Consider the following 18633-nt stretch of genomic DNA (forward strand, 5'->3'; position numbering starts at 1 on the left):
AGCCAGGTATCGGCCCCAGGGCGGTAAGTCCACCACAGGCTGTGCCCGGAGGGGGTGGGAGTCCCACTCCAGTGCTTTAGAGCCACCTTCCTCGCCAAGGCAGCCAGGCAGCTCTGTCCAATTCTTAGCCACCAGTGAAAGTGAGGAACTTCATACAGATCACAACCCTCTTGCCTGGTTCTTCTTGATCACTTCTTGACTGCAGCAAATAGGGGAGGGGATCTGTCAGTCCCCTTGACAGATGAGCAGCGTGAGGCCACAGGCCACCTCATCCTGCACAGCCCCAGCCCCGCATGCCTCACTCAGTGTGGCTCTTTGCTCTTGGTGCTGGGTGGGCTAGGAGGGTCCCAGAAGCCACGTGGCCCAACCCAGCTTCCTGTCTGTATCCTCGGCTGCCAGCGAAGCCCTCTTCCCTGCGGACTTGCCTTTGCAGGGGAGGCCTGGGCAGGGGCAGGCACCCTGTGGGCCGGGCCTTGTCTCTGGGCTCCCCCTACCCATGAGGGTGCTTACAGGGGGCACTGAGAGGGCACCCAGCCGGAACTCCAGCAGGGATGGGCAGCCCGTTTTCTGACTGAATCTCTCTAGAGCGATCAGGCCTTTAAAAGCACCTCCGGGAACTCCCTGGTGGTCCAGTGGTTAGGGTGTGGTTCTGCCCCGTCATCCCCAAGCCTGGTACAGAATGGACCCCAAAAAGGGGTGTCAGAGCCACATAGGGGTGGCCTCCCCCCCATCAGACTCAGCACCCCGCCCGGCTGGTCCTCCAGAGCTTCATCTCCCTCCGTGACAGCTGACAGGGGCCACCGACCATGGGGCGGCCATCAGAGTCCCCACCCAGAGGCCGTATGGGAGGGGGCTTCCAGCTGCTCAGCCTCTCTAGAGGCCAGGGCGGGGGTCCACTCCCATGCCACCGACCTCAGAAACTCAGTCTGAGAGGAGGGCAGAGCGGTGGGTGATCCCCAAGGGGAGCGTTGTGGAAGCCCAGTGAGTCAGGCTACAGCAGGTCACCCTGGGGAGGCAGGCCTGGCCAGCCCTCCCAGCTCTTGCCACCCCCAGATTCAGGCTGCCTCACCTCAGCCGTGCAGCCCCACCCTACTCTGGGTGGCCCCAGGTGCCCTGACTCACGTCCTGTCATCCTGTCGCCCAGCCTAATTGCTCCCCTCCCCGGCGTCGGTCTTCCGAGAGGCCCTGGTCAGAGACCCCGACATCCTTCCCAGCTCCACAATAGCGCCCCCCCCACCCCCGCAGGCTGTAAACTCCCTGGGGAGGGGCTCAGCCCCAAAGAGGTGGAGATGAGAGATGAGGAGGCAGGAAGCAGTAAAAGGAGAGAAGGGGGTGCAGGGGGCGGGGTGGGGGGGCCCTCTGGGTATTTCACTGCCCCACACTCAGGACCCCAGACCCAGACCCCCACCCACTGCTGGCTACTCAGAACCTCCCCACGCTGGGATATCCCCGCCGGCCCAACAGGCCCCTCCCGTGAGGAAAGCCCTTTGCTGCCCCACGCAGGGCAAGGAAGCCAATGGCCACCAGGCCCCTGTCAGCAGAGAACTCCAAGCCCCATGTCCCTGGCACCGAGTGGCTCCTGGACGTGGCCGGTAGACACAGCGCAGTCAGTGGTCACGTCCTGGCTTTATTCTCCTGTCTCTCACATCGGAGCCAAGGTTCAGAAATGGACCCTGGTCACAGTCCCCAGGGAATGGTCCTTGGCCCCCCTCCTAGGCCGGGCAGGGGGCGCTCTTGCCCACTCCTGCCTGCCTCCCTCAGCTGGGAGTTTCCCCGGGGACTTTCTCCTCAGTGAGGGCCGCAGGGCGGAGCCCCAGCAGGGAGCTGTTTGTGGGGGCCAGCCGTCCCCCCTGTCTGCAGACTTGTCCCAGCTCCAGCTCGGGCCCCCCGTGCAGGCCGTGGAGGATCTGGGGGCCCAGGGCTCCTTGTCCAAGGACTCGCAATGAGTGCCCTGCCTCCCCACATTCTTGGGCTGCCTGGAGTCCCCACTGAGACTCCAGTGCTGAGAACACTCCGCTCCCATGCTGTCCATCCACGCGGTGTCACTGGCTGAGTGAAGGGGCGAGAGTTCGCTTCTCCGGTTCCTGCACCTCGAGGCCTGGAGGGAGAAGCTCAGCTCAGGCTTACCCTCTCCAAGGGGTTCCCAGCCGCCTGGCTGGGCCTCCAACACACCAGGCTTTCGCTTCGGCTCTTCCCTCTGCCAGGAACGCCATTCCCCAGATACATGGACAGGACACACTCTCCCCTCCAAGCCTTTCCTGGCCCTTCACCTCCTCTTGGAGGCCTGCCCTGAGCACCCTACCTGACCTCGCCACCTGCCCACCCGGGGCTCCTGATCTCACCCACCCTGCTCTCCTTTTTTTCCCAGGACACTGTCACCTCCTAATACTGTAGGGCTGAGTTCCCCAGGACAGGAATGGGCACCTGAGATGTGGCCAGTCTGAACTGCAATGTGCTTGAGTGTAAAATACCACTGGACTTCAGACTTAGGGTGATAAAAATGAAATATCTCATTAAGGATTTTTTACACTGACTACATGTCTAAAATGGTAATAGTTTAGGCATACTGAGTTAAACAAAATATATTAATATTCTAAGATCAATATATGTTAATAATGTGTTGTTAACATATATTAATAATTAATGTAAATATATGTTAATAATGTTATTAACATATTAATATATGTTGTGTATTGAATATATTAATATATAATATATATTAATATGTATTAATAGAGTATGTTGGTGTGTTGGTGTATAATTTATTAAATGTATTAAATATATATGATATATAGTATATTAAATATATATCATATATTTATATAATATATTAATATGCTAATATTAATTAATTTTACATGTCTCATTACTTCCTCTGATGGGGGTTTCCCTGGTGGCCCAGGTGGTAAAGAGTCTGCCTGCAATGCAGGAGACCCAGGTTTGATCCCTGGGCCAGGAAGATCCCTTGGAAAAGGAAATGGCAACCTACACCAGTATCCTTGCCTGGGAAATCCCATGGACGGAGGAGGCCGGCAGACTACAGTCCACGGGGATCGCAAAGATCCCCTGATGAGGCTACCTAAACATTTTAAATTACATGTGGAGCTCACGTCATAGTTCTATTGGACAAGCTATTGTAGATAACTATTATTTTTATGCATATCATGGGCTGTCTCCCAGCTCCCCACACCGGAATGTTCTGTTATATTCCCAAGTAACACATCACCTGGCATTCTAGAAAGGCTCATGGTCAGATGAATGAATGGGTGAACGAGGCCTGCAAGGGGCCCAGCAAGGGCAAATACCCGCCTTCCTCCCAGACCCCCACTCACTCTCTCTGTTGGCATCTGCTTCGTGTTCCGCCAGGGTCTCGACGGAGCCGCCCCATCCCACGCCAGGTCCTGGGGGCACAAGGTGGCCACTGGGCCATGAGGGCCAGACAGAGGCAGCAGGGCGGGTGGGCAGACACAGGAGCCAGGAGGGAAGCCCCCTCCCCCAAGGAGCCGGTGGGCCCCCAGGGACCCTTCTCCCTCACCTTTGCCATGGGAGCTTGGTGCCCCCAGGGGCCCTGGGCGCCGCTGTCGGAATCGCTGCCGGGGGGTGTCCCCAGGACTGAATGACTCAGAGCTTCGCCCCACGGGGAATCTTGAGCTGAGTTTCCGCCGCTGCCCACCCGCCAGTGTCTCATCCCGCAGACACAGGGAGCTCTGTGCCCGGCGCATGGGTGCCGGTGAGGGGGACCCTGCAAGAGGCACAGGCGGGGGTTGGGGGGGGGTGTCCGAGCAGTGCCGGGAGGGCTGGGGGGAGCGGGGCCGAGGGGGGGGCGGGACTGCAGGAGGAAGCTGCATGGGCACCACAGGGGACAGGAGGCTGCAGAGATGGGGGCTGGCAAGGTTGAATGAATGGAGGTGGCGACTGGAGGCGGGACCCTGTGCTGGTCCTGACACTAACTCACTGTGTGACCTTGGGCAAGCTGCTTCCCCTCCCTGAGCCTTGGCTTCCTCGTCTGCTGTCTGGGATAAGTGACCTCTGACTAAAGTCCCCGCTGCTCCGAGGTCCTAGGCACCGCTCTGGATGGGTAGGACCGGGTGGGTGGCAGTGCGGGCGGGAGGGAGGTGCCAGCCAAGAGGGACGCAGCAGGGACCCAGGGCAGAGAGTCACTGGAACCATCTGATGGGGGGAGGGTGGGGGAGGGGAAGCTGCAGCAGGAAAGGCCAGTGGGGGACACACGCACAAACCACACAGGAAGACCGGGGGCACTGGCAAGCCCCTGGGGGCGGCGGGCCCCCCAGACCCACCTGTCCCATCCGCCTCCCTGCCCTCGGGGAGCTCCGTCTCTGGGGGGCCCCCCAGGCTCTCGGTGCTGCCAGCCCCATCGGCCCCCAGGCGCGGCCCCCCATGGGGGCCCCCCTCCCGCCGGGGCCGCATCAGCCTCTTCACCTTGTCTGCCAGCCAGCTGCCCTTCCTGGGGGCAAGAGGGCACAAGAGGAGGGTCAGGCCAGGGAAGAAGGAGGACAAGAAGGCCATGTCGGGGGTGGCAGAGGCCAGGCCAACCCTCACTTGGGCCTGGACCCAGAGGGCAGGGCAGGGGCGAGGTAGGGAAGACCTCTGGCCCGCCGGGGTGGAGGGGCCCGCTCACTTGGTCCGGGGCAGGGGCCCAGGCTCCAGCACACGGTATTGGTCCATGATTTTCTCCACCAGCTTCTGCTTCTCCCGGCGCAAGGCATTCAGCTGGTCCCTGGGAGGATGGGGAGGGAGGAGGTGGGCTTGAGGCCTGGGCAGGAACACGGGGTACACACGGGTACACCCCTGCTGGTTAAACAGCCACATGCCCCAGGATGGGTTGATGCACTGTGCTGCCCGAGCCCCCGGGAGCGTCGGCCTCCCCTTTCCCCAGGCCTTCCCAGGGAATTGCCCCATAAACGTCCCAAGGGGCAGCCACGCCAGCCCCTGTGGCCCCTCACAGGTACTCGCGCTGCTCGCGGTGCAGGTGGTCCCGGCTCTCCAGGCTGCGCTCCAGGAGCTCCCGGTTCTCCCGGCTCAGCGCCTGCACCTCGGCCAGCAGCTGCCGGTTCTCCTCTTCCTGGGTGCTCCGGAGCTCCATCAACAGCTGTCACAGGCAGACGGCAGGACAAGCAAGCGGGGGCGGCTGGGGGACGCTTAACTGAGCTCAGGGCAGCGGCCTTCCACCCGATCCTGGCTCTTTCCAACCCCTCCCTCCCCAGCCACCCACCCCTCACCGCACCTCGCACTGTGTGGTCAGCCGGCAGGCACTCAAGTCCAGCTGCTGGTTGGACTCCCGCAGTCGCTGGCTCTGGGCTTCCAGCTGTGCCCGCTCCAGCTCCAGCCTCGCCAGCCGACCCCGCAGCTCCCCGCGTTCCCCCTGTAACTCCCCGCGCTCCCGGGACACCTCCGCCAGCAGCATCTGAGCCCTGCAGAGGCAAGGAGATCTGCTCTCCAGGAGGAACCTCGCCCCCCACCCCGCCTCAACTGGGCCCTTCCTGATGGCAGAGGAACCACGAAGAGGAGAGGCGGCAAAGCGGGACCCCGTGGGGAAAGGGACTAACTCACCATCAACCCACTTCGCAGATGGGAACACTGAGGACTGGCCCAGGAGAGGAGGGGCTGTGCCCGGGCTGGTACCTGTCATGCTCACTCTGCAGCCTCCGGAGCTCCTCCTCCAGGCCCCGCTGCCGATGCCCATCCTGCACCAAGCGTTCACGCTCTGCCAGCAGGGCTACCTCCTGCGCCTCCACATTGGCCCTCTGGGCCTGCAGCTGTTCGTGCCTGCGATGAACCAGGGGCTCAGGGGGCTGCAAGGACTGGGGCCAGGGCAAGCAGGCAGCTGGACCGTCTAGAAGTCCTCCGTCTCCTAAGCATAGGCCCCAGGGGGGCAAAGCCACAGGGCAGAATGCTATGCCAGGCACCCGCCACTGCGGACCACCGATGAAGCCCCAGGGTGAGCCCACCCCAGGAGTGCAGAGAGCCCTGCCGCACGAGAGGGCACAGCCTGCTGGTGGTTCCCAGGGAACAGGGGGCCTGCTCTGGGCGGACAGGGGCCGCCCGGGAGAGGGGCTGTGAGCTGGGAGGGGGTGCTCACCGGCCCTGCAGCTCCCGATGGGCCAGCTCCAGCGCCCGCATGTTGGCCTTGAGGTCACGGTGCCGGGCCAGCAGCCCCTCCAGCTCCGCCTCCTGCCGCCGCTGCAGCTGCGCCAGGGCCTCGTGGTCCCGCAGCAGGGCCTGCTGCTGTCCGCGGGTCTCCTCCTGGGAGCGCCGCGCCGCCTGCACCTCCTCCTCCAGCAGCCCCAGCTTCCGGTGCAGCTCCTGGCCCTGTGTCTCCAGTACAGACTTCTCGGCCTAGGCCAGAGTGGGGAGCAGAGTAGGGGGCTGCTGCGGGGGGCATCCCAGGCCGGAAAGGGGGGTACGGGATGGGGGGGCAGAAGGCAGAGGGTGGAGGAAAGGAGAGAGAGTGTCGGGGAGCCGAGGGCCAGGGGCACAAGGCGGGGAGGGGACAGATGGGGCTGGGAAGGCCAGAGGGACGGATGGCCGGCCCTGGAGGGGAGGGCTGGAGACGGGGTGAAAGGGGCACTGACGGGGGTGCTGGAGGCCAGCAGGCGCGTAGGAGCGGGGGTCAGGGGGAGGGCCGTGGGCAGGGGGGGACGGGGGGCCGGGCCCACCTGCAGGCGGCTGCTGTTCTCCTGGGCCCGCTGACTCTGCAGCAGCAGCTCCTGGGCGCGCCCCTGCAGGCTCCCCAACTGCCCCTCCAGGTGCTGCAGCTGGCCCTGCAGAGCCGCCTTCTCTGCTGCCAGCGTGGCATTCTGTTGGGTGAGCGGGGAGGGAGGGTGGTTAGCAGGGGGCCGGGTCTCCGGGACACTGCCCCCTGCCCCCCCAGCCCGGCACCCACCAGTCCGACACTCACAGTGCGCTCCACCTCGATAAGCCGCACGCTCTGGGCCTCCGTGCCCTTGAGCTCCGTCTTCTCCTGGGACCCCAGCCCCGCAGCGCCCTGGCGCAGCTGCAAGGAGAAGCCCTGGGAGGTCACACAAGGGCGTGGCAGGGGTCTCGGGGCGGCCCAGCAAACCTCCCCTGGCAATCCCACAGTTGTCGGCCGGGTGGTCTGCTGGGGACCCGCTGGCTATGTTGATGGACAGCGAGCCCCCCCAAGGGCAGCGGCGGCCTGGTATGGGGCCCGCACCACACTGGTGCCGAGCCCGTGTGCATCAAGGGCATCAGAAATGATTCCTGACTTGTGACTGTCAGCGCTGAGCTCAGGAAGTGGTGGGGCCCCCACAGGAGAGACACAGCAGGTGCCTCAGAGTCAAGCTGCCAGGCTCAGTCGGGTTGAAGAATGGGGGCAACAAGGCCCGGGCAGAGCTACCTGGCTCCCAGCACAGCGCTTCCTCCTACAGGTCCTGAAAGGGGGTGCAAGGGGCAAGACGAGAGGGGAGCCCTGAAGTACCTACCCGAGGATGGAGACAGGGGTGGGCTCAGGCCCCAGCAACCTGGGCGGTGGCCTCACCTTGAACAGCTCGTCCTCCAACTGCAGGGCCCTCTTTCTGAGCTCCATCAGCGCCTCCTCCTTGCTGGTGGCCGCCGCCTGCAGCTCAGCTTCCAGCCGCTGCTCCAGGCCCTGGTACCTGCCAGGAGAAGTCTTAGCACCCAGCCCTCCCCAAATCTTTACCTGCCCCTCTCTGCCCCTCGGGCAGTGCCCCACCTCTGGTGCTGGAACTCCTGTTCCCGCAGAAATTCCTGGCGTTCCAGGGCTGCCCGTTCCAGCTCATTCTGCAGACGCTCCAGCCGGGCCCCCAGCTCCCGGCCCCGCACCACGGCCTTCTCCAGCTCCTGAGGGCAGGCAGAGTGGGCTCAGGGCCAGAAAGGTAGACCGCCACCCTCACCAGGCCTGAGCGTCAGGAGACCTGGCCTTCTGTCCTTGCTCTGTCACCCCAAGCAAATATCATTAACTCTGTGGGCCTCTACTCCCCCATCTGTAAAATGGGAGCAAAGCCTGATGACCTTGCAGAGGGGGTATGAAAGAGCAGGGGATTATAAGCCTGCCAAGGAGTGAGGGAAGCCCCTGGACCAGGGCTCAGAGATACTCGCTGGGCACATGTCTTCACCTCTTTGAATCCATGGTTCCTCATGTGCCCAGTGACAGCTGGATGTTCCCTGCGTGCTGAGGTCACACAGGGCAGTTGAGGGGAAGAGGAGCTCAGAGGCAGCGGGTCTGGAGAGTACTCTCAGCCACAGGGGGATGGCCACGAAGGGCAGGAACTTGGTGAAGGCCAGGCCTAACCACAGTGGGAGCTGGGAGGGGGAGGGCCAGGATGCTCGCTGCTGACCAGGCCTGTGGCGGTTGGGCCATACCATTGAGGAAGTGGGTAGGAGACCCGCTCTGGCCTATGGCCCCCGCCCCCAGAGAGGTAGGTCGAACCATTCTGAGGTACAGGGTGGGGGTGGGGGGCTCCGGCAGGATGAAACCACGCGGAAGGGCCAACCATGACAGCTGCCCACCAAGTCCTGCTCTTGGAAATGGAGCCTACCCATCTGTGCTCTGGTCATCCTGGCTTAGCAACTCCACCCGGGCCAGCTCCCGGGGTCACTGCACTTCCAGATACCCTTGGCCACTGCCTCTTGCTGAAAAACTAAAAGTCCCACGAGGCCATGCTGCCCACAGCCCCCAGCCACAAGAGCCCCAGGACGGAGAGCAGGCAGAACAGGGATGCCCACGAAGACCTGCATCTCAGGTCAGACCCCTGTCCTGCCCCTTCCAGACCCTGGCCACAGCCCCCAGGGCCCCACCCACTGCGCCTCCTCCCCCCACCGGCCCCTGCAGCAGGGAGGCCCTCTTGGACAACTCCCTTGGCCCCTGGTTCCCTAACCTCCCTCCCCTGGCCAGCCACCTCCTCCCGCACCACGCCCAGTTATCACCAGGAACTGCTCCACCAGGAAATCTCACAAAATTCCCCTTTGTCCTTAATGTCTTCCACCCTCTTGGTCCTCAAAGCTGGCTCTTTTGGCTGGCCAGCTCTACCGGTTCTTCCCTACCCACCGGCTGGCATTCTCTGTCCGCTGATTAAGCCCATACTGAGTGCCAGGCGCTGCCCCAAGCGCTCTACATTCGTTATCTTCCAGGATCTTGTGACATAGGTATCATTTTTATTCTGGTTTTACAGGTAAGGAAACGGAGACTCAGAGAGGTTAAGTAACTGGCCCCAAGCCACATAGCTGACTAGGGGAGCTGAGCTATCACCCAGATCTTTCTGCCAGCATCTCTCAGCTCCTCCAGAGTGGACCCCAGAGACAAGCTCTTGGCCTTACCCTCTCACCCACACTCTCAATTCTCACACGCCCCAGACCAAGCCAACAGCATGTTCCTGACTCCTCACCATCAGGAGGTGTCTCGGAGCAAATAACTTCTCCTCTCTGAACCTCAGTCCCTGCTCTGTGTAACAGGGAAACTGCTCAGCTTCCAGAAGATTTGATACTTCCCAAGTGGTACCAGTGGTAAAGAATCTGCCTGCCAATGCAGGAGATGCAAGAGACGCAGGTTCAATCCCTGAGTTCAGACGACCCCCTGGAGTAGGAAATGACAACCCACTCCAATATTCTTGCCTGGAAACTTCCGTGGACAGAGGAGCCTGGCGAGCTACAGCCCATGGGGTCACAAAGAGTCAGACATGATTGAGCACATGTGTGCTGCAGCATACCCTCGCCCCAGCCCTGGGCCACACTGGCCCAAACACCCATCCCCTTGCCTCATGGTCTGTTCTGCTTCCTCTGAGGAGCCTCCAGACCTGCAGATCTGACCACTCTGCTCACATTATACCCTCCACTGACTCCTTGTCACCCTAGTGAAAACAGCTGCAACTCCTTCCTTTGCTTGGAAGGAAGATGAAGCCTTGCCCAATAGGAAACCTGCTTAAGGAAGTCTTCATGTCACCTCGCTCCACTCCCTGCCTCTCGCTCCACCCCTGCAAACGGGCCTGCTCCTCCTCCTGGCTCACTGCCATTCTCTCTCCTCCTCCAGGAAGCTTTCCCTGATGAGCCCCAGCCTGAGTCCAGTGTGCTTCCTGGACCCCTATGGCTCCCCGCACAGTCCTGTCTCCACCCCAGATTGTGAGTGAGTGTCTCCCAGAGGCTGCAAGTGCTGGCTGCCTAGTACAGGGCCTGGTGCCAAGGTTTTCTCTCTTCTCCAACCCCCATCCCAGCTCTGGCCTACCTCACCTGCCACTTTTTTTTCTTTTTTTGGCCACGCCATGCAACTTGCGGGATCTTAGTTCCCTGACCAGGGATCGAACCTCTGCTTCCCGTACTGGATGCAGAACCCACTGGACCACCAGGGAATTCTCTCACCTGCCAACTTGACCACGGGCACTGCCTTCCTACGGCCCCAGGTCCCCTTGTACACCAAGGTGACTCTCCCCAAACCCAGCATCACACAGGTTGGCCCACATGCTTGGGTGAATTTCCCTGCCTGGGGATGAAGTACCAATACCCACCAAGCTGGCCTGACACACCTCTCCACCTACCCCCACATCTCCCAGGCCCCTCAGCATTTCCAACACCTTCAAGTCTTTGCACTTGCTGTTCCCCCTGGATGAAATATCCCTCCCCACCTAGTGAGATCTCGATCTTTCCTTAGAACCCTCCCTGAAGCCTTCTTGCCCCGACCCTGGCATCAGTTCCTGTTCCCATGGATTGCCAAAGCACTTTGCCCAGGACAACCAACGTATCTTGAGCCTTTGCCCACCATGAACTAGGCTCTTCACACCATTATTTCCGTCTGCCTTCCAAAGCCCCACTGAGGCAGCTATGAAGAGCACCCCCATTTTACAGAGGGAGGCACTGGGGTGCAACTGAGTAAACCGCCACAGTCAGAGAGTCAGGATTTGCACCCAGGCCATCTAGCTCCACGCCCACCACCTCCTACAGCCATCCCATCAAAGGCAGGGGCCATCTGCCCCGGTCCCTGGCCAGGTGCGCCTTTTGAAGCAGGAGTGGACTTTGCCCTTCCCTCTCCAGCCCCAGCTCAGTGCTGGGTACTCGGTGGTTGCTGACGGAATTAATAACCCCCAAGCCCCAGCAACTGGCCTGGAACCCTGTCTCCTGGCCATGAGCCCGGCCGTACCTCCTGGAGGGCCTGCTTCTCTCGGCGCTGCCTCTCAGCCTCCTCCAGGTGCCTGCGGCCCTCGCCCTCCAGCACGTGCAGCTGCTCCTCGGCCTCTTCGGCCCGGGCCCGCAGCCTGGGCACCTCTCGCTCCCACTGCCTCCGCTCACGGCCGGCTGCTGCCAGCGCCTCCGCCAGCGCCTCCCGCTCCCGCGACGCAGCCTCCAGCTCCCGGGCAGAAGACTCCACCGCCTCCCGCAACCGGGCCAGCTCCCGGGCCTGGGCCTCCGCCTCCCGGTGGGCCTCAGCCTCTGCCGTCCGGGCCTGAGCCAGCTCCTCCGAGAGGCGGGCAGCCTCCGTGCCTCGGGCCTCCAGCCTCCGGGCCTGGGCCTCCAGATCTGCTCGGAGGGCCTCAGCCTCTCGCTTCAGCCGCGCCGCCTCCTCCTGGAGGGCCTCCTGCTCGGGGACACCACTGACCAGGATCTCCTCGGGGGCCCGCGCCTCCCGGGTCCGGACCTCAGGAGCCCCTTCCAGTTTCTTCTGCGGCTTTCGTTGGGTTGCATCCCCGACCAACCCCCCCACCCTCTGTTCATGCTCTCTGGCCTCTGTTTGCCCCTCGGGTAGGTCCGGCCTCTGGTCTAGGGTCCCCTGCTCCTCCAACCGCACACACAGGCTGGTCTCCGAGGGTCCCGGCTTGCTCTCAGGGTCCTCCTGTTTCACCCTCGGGGCCTCCGGCACCGACTCCCCAGTCTCTCCTCCCAGAGACAGCTGGGCCTGAATGTTAACCTCGGGACCCTGAGGTGGGGTCACGGAGGCAGGGGTCCAGAGAGGGGGTCCCAGGCCAGCCTTCTTCGGGAACTCCTGTGCCCCTGTGTCGGGGTCTGACTCCTGGGGCATGGAGCCTGCAGGGACCACGACATCCGTCTGGAGAGGCCTCTCCACCACCTTCAGGTTCAGATCAGATGCCACCCCCTCGAGGGCTGACTCAAATGCCAGGGGAGCTGGGTCTGAGGCCTGGGGGCCTTCATCTGCTGCCTGAGCAGCCAAGGCCTGGGGGTCAGGGTCTGAGGCCAGGCAAGTCTGCGGAGCTGAGTCTGGCTCTTGAATCACCGAGTCTTCGTTCTGCTCCTCCAGTAGGGGGGGCTGAGGGCACATGAGTTCAGTTCAGTCACTCAGTCATGTCTGACTCTTTGCGACCCCATGGACTGCGGCACACCGGGCCTCCCTGTCCATCACCAACTCCCGGAGTTTACTCAAACTCATGTCCATTGAGTCAGTGATGCCATCCAACCATCTCATCCTCTGTCATCCCCTTCTCCTCCTGCCTTCAATCTTTCCCAGCATCACGGTCTTTTCAAATGAGGGCACACGGTCTTTTCATGAGGGCACATGAGAGGGATGGTCAAACCCAGAGGAGGTGGCCAGGAAGGGCCTGCAGATGGTTGAAGGGGACTCACCTGGCCACCTGGCTGCCTCTGCAGCACCCGGAGCAGGCCTCGAAGCTCCTGATTCTCCCGCTCCAGGGTCCGCAGCCGCCCAGCCTCTGCCTCCCTCACTTCATCATGCAGCGAAGGAGCTGCTCCGGGCAGGGGTTCTGGGGTGTGGAAGATGAAGTCAGGACCCCTCTGCTCCCTTATGATTCCTCACATACACCCCCACCTCTGACACCAGACCTGGGGGAAGGGGATGAAACCAGAAGCCAACCCCACTATGAAAAAAAAAAGAGGGAAAGTGTTAGTTGCTCAGTCGTGTCTGATTCTGCGACCCCTTGGTCTGTTGCCCGCCAGGCTCCTCTGTCCATGGGATGCTCCAGGCAAGGACACTGGAGTGGCTAGCCATTCCCTTCTCCAGGGGATCTTCCCAACCCCAGGACTGAACCTGGGTTTCTTGCATTGCAGACATTCTTTACTGTCTGAGCCACTAGGGAAGCCCCAGTAGCTACAGGGAAACAGAGGCAGCTCCCACCCGCAGCCCTGCCACTGGGGCCCCGCTCACCCTCCCCAGGGGAGCCTGGGGGTGGTTCCAGGCTCCGCTGAAGCTCCAGTTCCAGCTCCACATTCTCTTCTGCAAGCTGGTCCACCTGATGCCGCAGGGAGTCCAGCTCCTGGAGGGGAGAGCAGGGTCAGTCAAGCCCTCCCCGCTATGACCAGGCCCAGTGTGGGGGCTAGAGGGTCACTGGAAGGAAAGGGCAACCCACTGCAGTATTCTTGGCTGGAGAATCCCATGAACAGAGGAGCCTGGTGGGCTAGGGTCTGTGGGGTCGCAAAGAGTCTGGACATGACTGAGTGTACACACACACACACACACACAGGAATCAGGGAGTGGGAGTCAGTGGTCACCAAGGTACCCTAGGGACCTCTGAGGTCACGGATCACTGAGTGACCGGCGGTCTCACCGCGTGGGCCTCGCCCAGCCGAGTCCGCAGCAGCAGGTTCTCGCGCTGGGTCTCGTGCAGCCGAGCACAGCGCTCCTGAGCGGCCTCCAGCTGCTCCTCCAGGAGCGCCTTGGAGGCCTCCAGAGTCCCCGAGAGCACCCGCTCCTCCTGGTGGGGAGCAGAGAGTCGGTGGCGGGATGCCCACCCCCCCACCCCCGGGCGCGCGCGCGCATTCCAGGCTCCCCGCCCCATCTGACCCTGCACCCTAGTGGCTCTCCAGGCCCCGCCTCTCCCCTCCATCTGCCCCTCCCTCTCCAAGTTCTCTCCAGGGACCACTTCCCCAGAACCGGGCCCCGCCCTTCTCCTGTGTAGGCCCTGCCCCTTCTCAAGAACGGCCTTCCAAGGTGGCACCCTTCTAGCCCCCCCCTCAGCCCCATTGCTGGTGCTATAGACGCTGCCTCCCCTACCGCTCCCACCCTCCTCTCCAGGACCTAGCCTTGCCTACAGCCTCCACGGCTCCCCTCCACCTGCCCCATCCTCCAAAGGGCCTATCCCCAGACACCCCCTCACCCCGTTCTCCTAGCAATGCTTGGGGCCTCCACTAAGGCCTGACTCTCGGCCAAACTCTCTCCTCTCTTGGCCCACCCTGTCCCCAGAGCCCACGCCCACCCTGTGCCCAGCGGCCACGCCCACCCTGTCCCCAGCGGCCCCGCCCACCCTACGCCCAGCCCCGCAGCCCCGCCTCCCGCCTCACCTCTAGCCGGCCCTTGCAGGCCTCGGCCGCCTGGAGGCGCTCTCGGCAGCGTCGCAGTTCCTCCTGCAGGCGGGGCAGGCGGCCCGCCCGCTCCCGCAGCGCGTCTGCCTCCTCGCGGTACAGCTCGGCCCGCTTGGCCTGTCCCGTCAGCGCCTGGGCCTGAGCCAGACGGGTGCGGAGCTAGGACCGGCCACCCGCCAGCCACAGGGATTGGGACGGGAAGGAACCGGGTTGGAGGAGGCAGAAGGAGGGGGAAGGTGCGGGGAAGGGGTTAAGGAATGCGCGACCATGCCTGGGGACATCTGAGCGCACCTCCTGGCGGAGCCTTCGGATTTCGGCCTCCAAGCCCTGCACCTCTGCTTGGGAATCCAGCAGCAGCTCGGCTTTCTCCTCTCTGGAGGGAAGGCACGCAGGAAGGGTCTGAGGACCTGCCCCTTCCAGCTCTTTTCCTCCAGCCCTGATCCCAACCGGGACCCCATCCTGCTGCCTGCCCCCAGGTCCCTTCCAGCACTCACAGCTCCTGCCGGAGGCGCCGCAGCTGGGCCTTGGCATTGGCCAGCTGCAGGCTCAAGGTGTGCGAGGCCCCCTCCGAGGGAATCCTGGCGGGAGTCTCAGGCAACATGGGGGCAGGCTCGCGATCCAGCAGCAGTTCGGCCAGCCGCTGTGGGAGGTCAAGGGTCAGAAGCAACCCCTCCCAGGACCCCCACATCCGCCCCCAATTACCCAAGATGAATCTGGCTGTTGCAGCCCTGCGGACCCAAGACCCACAACCCCAGCCCCACACCTGGACCCCAGTGCCCCCTCCCCCAGATGTTTGGATCCCCACGGTCCTCCTGTTCCTTGGCCTGCTGCCCCCTACCTGGGCCCCCAGGTCGCGCTCCCGTGCCAGCTTCAGCAGTGTCCCCATCAGGCTCCGGGAGAGCATCTCCAGCTCTGGAGTTGCCAGCTCCCCAGTCTCCGGCCCAGTCAGCGCCAGCACCAAGCCCGCCCCGGGCTGGGTCACCTGGAGCCCAGGGAGAGCAGTTCAGCCAAAGAAGAAGGGGGCCGGGTGTCCCGGGGGGCAGCCCAAGTCATCGTACCTCCTGGATGGCAGCAGCCAGCTCGCTCTGAACCTCCAGGCTGAGGCCCTGGATGTGGCGGATGAACAGTTCCCGGTGCTCACACTGCAGGGGGGCATGGAGGGGGCGGTGAGCCTGGCGCCAGAGGGCACCCAGCCACCTCTGCGGCCAGAGCTGGGCCCTGCCCTTCCCTGCCCTGCTCACCTGCACTGACGCCCCCAGCAGTAGCCTAAGGATGCCTTCCAGCTCCTCCACCGCCTCCTCTGCAGGGCACAAGCCACAAGGGGTTAACCGGGAGGGACAGCGGGTAGAAGCAGGAAGGGGTGGAGGGGTGGTAGGAGAGAGCACCTGAGAAGGGGTCAAAGCCCAGCGTCTGGAGGTCTGGGGGTGGCGACAGGATCAGCAGCTGCAGCTCCTCCTGGGGTGGAGGGGGCGGGTGATAAGAGATGGGCCTCCCCCCAGGGGGGCTCCCGGGCTCAGCCTCCCCCTCACGACCCCTCACCTGGTAGAAGTCCCTCAGTCGGCCCCACAGGTGGTTCAGGTTCCACACCCGCCAGGCTGCGGGGCCGTCACGGCCCCTGATCATTCGAGGGCCCCCTCGGGAACTGGGAGCACTGTGGGCACGGGGCGGTGGGGGGGGCAATCGGTGGAAGGGAAGATTGAGGACCCACCTCCTCTGAAGCAGGCTTGCCAGCCACCCCTCAGGCTCCTCCCCCCAGGCCGCCTGGCCCCCTCCCCTCACGCCCCACCCCGCCTCCAAGTCATCCTCTGATGCCCCTTACATGATGCCCAGCACCCGCAGGAGCAGGGCCCCATCGCTGAGACGCAAGAACCTCTTCTCCGGACACAGGGGCCCCTCTCCTTCCTCCTCCTCCTCCTCCCCCTCCGGCTCCTCCGCCTCCCCCACCAGCCCGGCTAGTCCCAGCGCCTGTGGGAACACAAAGGAGTCATCTGGCCTGCCCGGGTGCGGGGCGGGGGAGACCCCCACTATAGAGCAAATCCTGAGCCCCTCTGACCTGCCATCCTGCACCCACATAGTCCCCTCCTCACTGGTTCCCTGAATGCCAGTGGCCCTGGGTCCAGACACCTTTTCCTTCCCACAGCTGCCTGGACTTCTCCATCCCCACTTGAGCCCACCCCTCCGCTCAGCCCCTTCCCCCCCACCACGCCCCACTCTGCCCCCTCTCCCCTTACGCCCCTTATGCCCCACACCAGCCCCTCCCTGCTGCTCGTTTCCTCCCCCCAGACCCCCCTCCCACTGCACCCTCACCCAGGTGGCCAGGCTGCCACTCAGGAAGTCTCTGATCCTGGGCCCCTTGCCCCCATCCATGACGGGGTCAGGGTGTTGGTCCCGCTGCGGCAGCTACACCTGCCCTGAGAGGAAGAGGAAGTCCCCGAGTGGGAGATCCCAGGCCCAGCCACAGACACCCTGTGCCGCTTCCTCCTTCCGGGTGCTGACGGGCCTATGCACCCCCAGAGTCCTGCTTCAGCCCCCCTTTCGCCACGCCACATCCTCCCAGCATCTCGGGCAGGGCCGGCCCTGAGGTCAGCCGGGGAAGGTGGAGTCAGGGCCACCCAGGAGCAAGGACCACCGCTCTCCTGGCTCCGTGGACAACGGTGGGTGAGTCCTCCCCTTCTCTGGGCCTTGGTTGCCCAACTTGAAACCGAAGAGAGTGACCTCAGCCCTGCATCTTCCAGGGCCCCAGAAAGGGTTCCAGGCCTTATATGGTGACACTAGGCACCCACGGTGCATCTTCCAACTTGCCTGGCTTTCCTTTCTCAAACTCACCCAAACCACCCTCCCAACCTGTGACTCTAGGGAGGGGCCGCCTCCCACATCAAGCCTCCTCTGAATCCCCACCAGAAGTGAGTACCCCTCCTCAGACCCCACCCTCCCCCAGCCTCTTTATACACCGGACTGAAACAGGACGTCTACTCCATGTGCTAGTGACCTCACGAGCCTTGATTTCCCATCTGTAAAAGAAGTGGGTTAGAATCCAGCATCTGAGGGATGCAGTTCAATGCAGAGACCAGAGGCATGTCTTGGGGATAAACCAGGAGGATACCCTAGTTCCCCCACTGCTCACTAGGGGGCGCCACGTGGGACACTGCTGGGTACCGAGATGTAGTAAAAAGTCACTTGTCCCCGCCCCTGGGGGATGCACAGCACGCTGGGGAGATAGCTATGCAGAAAGTCGCACACACACCCAAAAGGTAATGTTGCAGCTGTGCTATGTGCATTGACAGGGGAGGGATTTGATTTCAGTGGGATGATCAGGAGACGCATGGTGAGGGAGGAGGGCAGTGACCGCACAGCTGTGATCAGGGATGACTGAGGTAAGCAGGTGATGTGGGATGAAGGAAGGGCATTCCCAGAGGCCCAAGCAGAATGTGCAAGGGTTCTGTGGCAGCTGGAAGTGTGAAGTCCGGAAATTATTCATGTTTCATAGATTTCCAGACACTTTACTTCTCACATTTCAATCTCTAAAGTCGGGTTACATGGTAGAGTCACTGGCTAGCTGGCGGCACTCCTGACATCGTTGTCATTGCCTGCACGTGCCCACACTTCAAAAGCGTCCAACCCTGCAGAAAGGGCGTCAGCAGCCTGGAGGAAAACCCCAGAGACAAGAGCAGAGCACGCTTAACCCCAGGCTCCAAATGGTGGAGGCTCCCAGTGGAGGGGAACCAGATTTGTCAGCAACACTCCCAAAGCAAATCCAGAGTCAGCTTGCTCTGCAGACCTGCACGGCTGGCTTAGGACTCCAATGGCTACTGGTGGGTTTCTGCCTGCAATGCAGAAGACGGGGGTTCAGTCCCTGGGTCGGGAAGATCCCCTGGGGAAGGGAACGGCAACCCACTCCAGTATTCTTGCCTAGAGAATCCCATGGAAGAGGAGCCTGGTGGGCTACAGTCCATGGGGTCACAGAGAGTCGGACAGGACTGAGAGGCTAACACTTTCACACTTACACTTATGAATTGGGGGGGGGGGGGTGCGGTGGTGGGGAAGAGTGCTCTCCCGATTCTCACCTCACAGGAGTGGGTAACGGGGAAACACACCAGCATCCCGCCTCAGTCAGATTCCAAATGTAAAGGAGTTTTCTGAACACCATAAACTATTTTGCTTCTATTTTCCTTTTTATGTGTGCATTCGAATTATGTATGATGAGAATCTATGTCTAAGGCAAAAAGAGCTCCTTCGGGAGGTATAAAATAAAGAGTCTAGTGATGAAAGAGCCTTGGGACATAGTTAACTGGCAGCATTCCTCTTTTCTTTAGTGGCAGCTTTTACAATTGTTGACATTCTGGATTTGCTTTAAACACAGGGCCATAGTGAAAACAC

At 62.2% G+C, this 18633-nt stretch overlaps 1 protein-coding gene across 5 annotated transcripts; it reads right to left on the minus strand.

The window, feature by feature from the left end:
* Nucleotides 1–1607: 1607 nt before the first annotated feature.
* Nucleotides 1608–16773, minus strand: CCDC88B (coiled-coil domain containing 88B). Of its 5 annotated transcripts, none has more exons than XM_061164555.1 (27): nt 16564–16773; nt 16076–16221; nt 15796–15907; nt 15642–15711; nt 15498–15556; nt 15315–15398; nt 15095–15238; nt 14751–14896; nt 14548–14629; nt 14236–14394; nt 13503–13649; nt 13103–13211; nt 12565–12701; nt 11129–12250; nt 7715–7842; nt 7520–7637; nt 6920–7015; nt 6678–6818; nt 6101–6357; nt 5644–5787; nt 5246–5432; nt 4965–5110; nt 4640–4738; nt 4441–4465; nt 3536–3742; nt 3333–3401; nt 1608–2098 (listed from the first exon to the last, which is right to left on the minus strand). In XM_061164555.1, exons 1-27 carry the CDS (start codon nt 16621–16623, stop codon nt 1661–1663), a joined length of 4632 nt encoding a protein of 1543 aa, XP_061020538.1. In that variant the 5' UTR covers nt 16624–16773; the 3' UTR covers nt 1608–1660. The 5 variants fall into 5 exon arrangements, with proteins under 5 accessions (XP_061020538.1, XP_061020548.1, XP_061020554.1 ...); XM_061164571.1 differs by having other exon boundaries at nt 1901–2098; nt 4299–4465; XM_061164565.1 differs by lacking the exon at nt 16076–16221 and having other exon boundaries at nt 16564–16673.
* Nucleotides 16774–18633: the final 1860 nt, after the last annotated feature.

This window comes from Dama dama, chromosome 2 (genome assembly GCF_033118175.1).
Source record: "Dama dama isolate Ldn47 chromosome 2, ASM3311817v1, whole genome shotgun sequence".
NCBI lineage: Eukaryota > Metazoa > Chordata > Mammalia > Artiodactyla > Cervidae > Dama > Dama dama.

What these genes read in the sequence shown, in the direction of transcription:
- CCDC88B (XM_061164555.1), bottom strand. Translation starts at nt 16,623, where the DNA reads ATGGATGGGGGCAAGGGGCCCAGGATCAGAGACTTCCTGAGTGGCAGC. An exon ending in AGCGCGACCTGGGGGCCCAG is followed by an intron (nt 14,897 to 15,094) that starts GTAGGGGGCAGC and finishes GACCTCCCACAG; the next exon opens with CGGCTGGCCGAACTGCTGCT. An exon ending in CCTGCAAGGGCCGGCTAGAG is followed by an intron (nt 13,650 to 14,235) that starts GTGAGGCGGGAG and finishes GCTCCCCACCAG; the next exon opens with GAGGAGCGGGTGCTCTCGGG.